General features: G+C 44.6%; 1 protein-coding gene across 1 annotated transcript in view; it reads right to left on the bottom strand.

The window, feature by feature from the left end:
• Positions 1–590: 590 nt before the first annotated feature.
• Positions 591–7480, bottom strand: part of RIMKLA (ribosomal modification protein rimK like family member A) — a 94670-nt gene continuing 87780 nt past the window's right edge. The window contains exon 5 of the mRNA XM_068242747.1: positions 591–3835. Within this exon, the coding sequence (XP_068098848.1) occupies positions 3393–3835 (443 nt within the window). The 3' untranslated portion in view covers positions 591–3392. The remainder of the gene's footprint in view (positions 3836–7480) is intronic.

Below are 7480 nucleotides of genomic sequence, written 5' to 3'. Positions count from 1 at the left end.
ACTGCTCTGAAAGAATAATTTTGAATGCTGAGTGTTGTGTAATCTGCACATATTAGAGAATGATGCAATGTTAGAAAAAACACTATATACCTGAAAATAAAAATATGAGAATATTTTCTTTGCTGCTAATCTTCTAGTAATTATTCATAGTACACAACCAATTCATTATATCATATATATTTTTTCACTTCAGTGTCTCTTTAAGTACCATCTGGGCCCCCTCTGCTCCAGGACCTCATAGTAGCTGCTATGGCTATTGCTATGCCCCTGATGGTGTTGAATTTAATAAAGTATGATATTACCTTATTTTTTTACTACTTTTTGCTTTATGGATGCTAAAAAGGTATTGGAAAAGTAAGATTAGAAAGGCTAACTTATGAGAAACATTTAACACATCAGAGCCCAAATTTTATTATGTAAACCATCTGAAAGCTTATCATCTGGTATGGATTTTTTGCATGCATTGCTCCTGATAGCCTATATAATAATAGGCAACTGTCCCTGCGTACTCAGTGTAGCTGGGTCTGTGCTTTTTGCTACTGAGCATGTGCGCAGCACGGACCCAGCCTCACACAAACAGGAGGACAGGGATGGAGCCAGACGGGTGTGTGAGCGGGCGCCCTGGTGCGCGCGTGTCGGGTGCGCACGCACGTGACGGGTGTGCGCAGTACGTGCGGCGACGAAAAACACAGACCATAGAGCCCGTATTTAAACGGGCTTGGGTCTGCTAGTTATTAAATAATACCCTAATAGGTTTATCTAATAAGGCAGTGCAATAAGCATTTGGATATCACAGCCAATCAATCATCACCTTTCACTGCTGAGTAGGGATGAGCAAAATCGTCACTGCCAAGTTTGCGAGATTTTGTCGAACTTCCAATTGGTCCGTAAGTTTCAGTTTTGCAAACTAGGACAATCGCTTGATAAAACGATCATAAATCAATTTGAGTTGTTGGACACATTATAAGCAATCTATAAATCATGTCTTTCATTTGATATTAAGGGCTAAAATCAATCAAAAGATCGCGCTAACATGGCCGGTCATACATTTCTTACACAATGAAATATAATTTACAGAGAAAATCAGTTTCCACTTAATGCAGCCACATGGCGAACTTGACTGCCAATTTTGTCAGAATCTCCATGAGCAAGGGTTGGGTCCAATTCGACGTGAGACCAAACTTGTACATTTTGCTCACTCATCCCTACTGCGGAGTGGTGGCTTATGATTGTCGTGTCTCACAGCTCCACTTACCTGCCTCTGCCACTACAAGGTGCCTCATTCTACTCTACCGCAGAGACAGGAACAAATGACCCAGCTCGGCCCTCTAACACAGATAAGGAGGCCTTTACTGTGGACGGCATATATGTAGTCAGTGATTCATTCTGCATATTTCAGCTACATTGTGCATATTTTAGTGGAGTCTCATGAGACCTGGGAGGCTGGAGGAGGAATCACGGCAGTGGAACTAATAAGTGACACTCTGCTGTGCCACAGCTCTGCACACAAAACTGATATCTGAGGTCTGCTATTTTATGGGAACTGCTTACTACTATATGAGTAGCCCTTTCTAATACTGCTATCTGAGGGGGCTTCATAATACTGCTATCTGGGGGAAGGAGGGTATTTATAACTAGTATCTGAAGAACCTTACCTTATAATGCTACCTGAGAGGCGTACCTAGCACTGCTATTTGAGGGTTCCTACCTAATACTGTTATCTGAGAGGGAAGTGCGGTAATACTATGATTTTTATCTATTTATTTAGTATTTATATAGCGCTGACAAGCCTGACATATTACGCATTTTGTCTTGTCTATCAACTGTACCTCAGAGGGGCTCTCAATCTAATCCCTGCCATAGTTCTATGTATATGTATGTATGAGTAGTGTATGTATCATAGTCTAGGGCTAATTTTAGAGGGAAGCCAATTAACTTATCTGTATGTTTTTGGGTTGTGGGAGGAAACCGTAGTGCCCAGAGGAAACACACGCAGACACAAGGAGCGCATACAAACTTCTTGTAGATATTGACCTGGCTGGGATTCGAACCGGGGATCCAGTGCTGCAAGGCGAGAGCGCTAACCACTCCACCACCGTGCTGCCCAATCTGATGGGCCCTACCTTATGCTAAAATCTGAGGACCACTATCTGAGTGGGGGCTACCTAATATTGGTTTCTGAGGGGTGGCTTCCCGATACTGCAGTCTGAGGGCTGGCTACCTAATACTGGTTTCTGAGTGGTGGCTACCTAATACTGCTATCTGAGGGGTAGCTACCTAACATTACTATCTGAAGGGTGACTACTTAATACTACTATCCAGGGGACACACATAGCTACCTAATACTATTATCTAGGGGAACAATGGATACCTAAAATTCCTATCTAGGGGGCACTCATGGATATCTTGGGACATGGCTACTTAATTTATGTATCTGGGCATCTGGATCCCTATTCCTTTTATCTGGGGGAACCTGACTACTTAATCTGAGGCACCTGTTAACCTAATACCTTTTATCCGGGGGCACATGATGATGTTATTAATGCAAATGTGTTTTTGAGTGTATGCTATTAATGTAAATGTGTGTGTTGGGGGAGGGGGGGTTGTGTTGCTGAGGTATGGCCCGAGGAGTTGGAGAGCAAAGTTGAAGGATGGGGGGAGTTGTGGAGCAGAGGTCTGTAGCTAGGCCACTGTATGGTGGTTCTCCTTCTCCTCCAGTCTCTATTTATCTTCTCTGCTTATATTAGCCACCTCCTCACTCACTACTCATTTCCTCCTGCTGGAGGTTTGCACAGAGGCTGCTTCTCTGCTTCATGGCTTGGTGTTGGTGTTCAGTTGAAGGGCTAAGCCTCTATCATCCTGTGGAGTTTATAGAACATACGCATTATCAGCCTGAAGTCAGAAACTGTAGTTCAGAAGCCAGGAGTGTATTGAAAAATGGTCCTAATGTAGGCTTGAGAAAAGCCACCAGTTGAAAACAATTGGCACATACCAGTAATTTAGCAATTACAGGTATACTGCAAGCAATATATACATTTGTAGGTGTGAATTCAACACACGCATACTTATATTATTACGGTACCTCCCCATAAACATTTTTTTTCCATGTACAGTACTGAGTTCTGGCTGGTTGCTGTGGGATACATATGTGAATACATTTACTGCACTTTGCACTAGGCCTTCTACAGGTGCAAATAAAAAATAAATGGAATCCCATTAGTAACGCTGTTACTGATGAAACACAAGGAAGCAGCATTGTCATTATACTTTTTCACCTCTATAGTTGCTCAAAAAAATTTACTTCATTTTTTCCTCTGCAAGATCCCTTTTGAGCCTAGCAAGCCACCATGATTGATGATTGCATTCATTTATGCTGGAAGTGATGAGGTAGTTTACTTGGTTGCACCGTCACAGACACTATCTGTCAGTGCTGACTTGCATGGCTTTGGCACATGGTTAGAATCCCTGATTTCCTTGACATCACAGCCACCATGAATACAGCCTGACCCTTCACTTCCCAGGTTGGCACCGGCGGGTGCTTGGGCGTCGTTGACCTCTGGGGGGAGGGATACTGCAGGTGACACAGATGGCTCTCTAGATGACCGGCCAGGGAGGAGGGATATTGCATAATCTGCAATGATGCCACCAAGATCTAACTGGCAGGCCTGGTCGAATTCATTAAAGCCAACATTGGCATTAGCTTCACAAACCACAAAAGAGCCATTCTCATTCAGGAGGAGGTCAATTCCACATATATCCATTCCTAGGATGCTGGACACTTGCATAGCTAAGGTTTTGCCTTGCTCACTGAGCATAAACGGGGCCCCCACACCACCTAGAAGGAGAAATAAACAGCATGAAACAGCTTCATAAAGAAAGTAAACACTAATCACACAATAGGCTATGCTATGAAAATTGCAACACCATCTATACTTCAAGTATTATGGACATTATGCCCATTAAAGCACACCTCTACTTAGGTAAGTATCAAACCTGAAGTGAGTTTCCTCAGAATCCTCACTTCAGGTACCCTTTAAGCATTCAGGGTATATGATATATAGGAGGACCTTTTGACCCCGTCACAACACGTCACCCATATGCTACTTCATCTCCTGAGTTTTTTCCTAGGTGATATTTTTAAACTTGTCAATAAAATGTGTTTTAATCCACCAAAAAGCAAGAAAATACTAAAAATAATTTTGACAGTATCTTTTCACCTACTTTTTAGTACTTTTTCAGTTGCAAAGTGCTGGAAAGTTATTTTAAATAGAAGATTAAAAATGATCTCCTAGGAGAAAACTCAGGAGAAAAAGTTAATTGCATATGGGCCAAAGGATGTGGTGGAACAGATGGAGAATGTGAGCTTTCTCTTTTGTGTTGTAAACAGAGTATTTTGTTAAAGTGCACCTGAGGTGAGAGTGATTTTGAGGCTGCCATATTTATTTCCTTATAAGCAAAACCAGTTGCCTTGCTATCCTGCTGATCCTCTGCCTCTAATCCTTTCAGCCATAGACCCTGAACAAGCATGCAGCAGATCAGGTGTTTCTGACATTATCATCAGAACTGACAAGATTAGCTGCATGCTTGTTTCTGGTGTGATTCAGACACTAGTGAAGTCAAAGAGATCAGCAGGGCTGCAAGGCAAATGGTATTGTTTAACAGGAAATAAATATGGAAGCCTACATATCACTCCCACCTTGGGTTCACTTTAAACTAGAAATGAATTCAAAAGTGTCCTTAGGTCTCTAGTAGTTGCTCATGGAGCAATTCAGTAGCTGAGCAAACAGATTGCAGAGTTGTATCGCATTTGTTCATCTGCTGGGATAGATCAACAAGCTCAGTAGCAATCCCAGCATTCATCTTCTGCACAAAGTTCTCCAACTCCATTTTAGTACTGGCGTTATTCTTTTCTAACCCTAAAAGAAGTCCTTCTTTTATAGATCTCTATAATATATTAGACATTTAATATAAACATTAAATCCAATAAAATCTATTGAAACAATGGCATTTTCAGTCGATTTTAGGATTGAAATATGTATTGTGTATCAGTATACTGGAATCCGCTCTAAGCTGTGGGACGCAGGCTGAAGCTCTGTCATTGAGATTCTGCATAGCTTTGTACTGTTTTACTGCATTTCTAGGGGTTCTGTGGACTGTTTAAATAAACAAAAACCGCCACTTACCTGGGGATTCTATTGGCCCCCTGCAGCTGAAATGTCCCGCGCCGTCCTCCTCCGATCACCCGTTTCCCCGCCGCCGGTCCCGTTGTAATATTCGTTTAACAAGACTGATAATGCTTTCTCCAGTGCGCGTCATCGGGAGCTTACTGCACAGGCGCAGTACAAAGTTTTCTTGTACTGTGCCTGTGCAGTAAGCTCCCAATGACGTGCGCGGGAGTGAGCACACGCGCAGACGCAGTCTAATCAGATGATTAGCCCGGACGGGTGGCGGGGAACGGAGGATCGGAGGAGGACGGCGCGGGATATTTCAGCTGCAGGGGGCCGATAGAAGCCCCAGGTAAGTGGTGGTTTTTGTTTATTTAACTCCTCCTCATCAAGGCTGGATTTATACTTTTTCTGCCCCTACACCAAGTGTGTTGTGACTCCCCTTCCATGCAGCAGCACTCCTCCCATTCCACGTGCAGCCCTCTCTTCCATGTGTATCCATGTTCTCCACCACCTCTCTTTAATGAACTATTCCCAGTGGCGTAGCTAAAGAGCTGTGGGTCCCGATGCAAGTTTTACAATTGGGCCCCCCAAGCACTCTATACATAAGGCCTCGTTCACATCTGCTGCGCTGAAAAACGTGTTAAAGCGCATGGTAAAAAAACGCATGCGCTTGTGCGCGCTTTAGTCCGCGTTTCTGTGCGTTGCGCTGCGCTTCTTTAAAGCACGTTTTGCTTACTGTAGCAGCAGCAGTTGTCAATAAAACTTTGTTTTTGTATGTAAATGTATTTTTTTCTCCAATTAGGGGTAAAAAACGCATGCGCTTCTATGCGCTTGTACGCGCTTCTATGCGCTAAAAAAGCGGACCCATTCACTTGCATTGCTGTGCGCTTTCCAGCTCAACGCACAGAAATGCCTGCAACACTACGTTTCTGTAACGCTGCTCAGCGCAGCGCATAGATGTGAACCAGCTACATTTAGTTACATGGGAAAATCAATACCTTGCTGAACGCACAGGGCAGTGCGCTGTGGAAAGCGCACAGAAACGGCCCTGATGTGAACGAGGCCTAACAATTGAGACGGCGCACCAAAACCTGCCAATGGCAACTACAGTGTCAGAGGTGCAAGAAGGGGGCGGGGAACAGTTTGTTAATGATTACCTCAATTCCAAGTATCTATAGAAGTGATTATTATGAGCCCAGGACAAATAGAGCGCTAACAGGGGCGTAGCAATAGGGGGTGCAGAGGTTGTGACCGCATCGGGGCCCTTGGGCCAGAGGGGTCCCTCCCTCAACTGCAGTATTAGCTCTCTATTGGTCCTGTGCTCATAATAATCACTTTTATAGATACTTTGAATACTGTTAATCATTAACAAGCTGCTCCCAAACCCCTTCTAGCACCTCTGACGCTGTAGTTGTCATTGGCAGGTTGTGGTGCGCCGTATCAATTGTTATGTAGAGAGTGTTTGGGGGGCCCCATTGTAAAACTTGCATTGGGGCCCATGGCTCATTAGCTACGCCACTGAGAGCTAATACTGTAGTTGAGGGAGGGCCCTTCGAGGTCCCTCTGGCCCAAGGGCCCCGATGCGGTCGCAACCTCTGCACCCCCTATTGCTACGCTCCTGACTGTTCCCTTGGACACTAGCTTTCCTTATTTATGGGTTGCTCCTCATTTACAGCCTCCTCTTTCAAATGTATCTACCTCTTTTATGACCAGGTGTCCCTTGGCCTGCAGCCACCCAAGGCCTGGGCCTTTGTGGCCTTTCCCAAAATCCAGCCCTGCTCCTCCCAGGAGCATATAGGCACAGATGCCCTGGCACCTAGACTTTGCCTTCCATGGACCTACAAACCCCCGCCTTACTGTACCACAAGTGTGCTGGCTGGCTGGCCCAGCTGTCACTTCTCCCTTACTTCCCTTGCCTTTCAGAGGCAGCTACAGGTGCCCCTTAGTATTAGGCGGTCAGAAATACCCTCAACAATAAGTGGCTAGAGGTTACCCCAAGTATTAGGTAGTTAGAAGAACCTCAGTATTAAGTAGCTAGAGATGCCCCTGACTGAAGGGAGGTCTCATGAGTGGAAAGACCAAGGCGAGTAACCTCTCACTTACACTCTCATCAGAACTCTGCTTAGGGAAGGAGGAAGGGAGTCACTCAGAGACGGGAGTGAACCCCCTTTCCATCATCAGGCACCTATAGGCATGTGCCTACAGTGCCTAATGATAAATCCGGCCCTGGCTCCTCCCCATCTTGCAGAGTTAGCACAGTGGATCAGTGTATATTTACCTGCTCCGGTGCTATGCCGGTTTTCTCTTCTTCT

Source organism: Hyperolius riggenbachi, chromosome 6, assembly GCF_040937935.1.
Source record: "Hyperolius riggenbachi isolate aHypRig1 chromosome 6, aHypRig1.pri, whole genome shotgun sequence".
NCBI lineage: Eukaryota > Metazoa > Chordata > Amphibia > Anura > Hyperoliidae > Hyperolius > Hyperolius riggenbachi.
The sequence above is the reverse complement of the archived record's forward strand: the minus strand, read 5'-3'. Positions and strand labels throughout refer to the sequence as shown.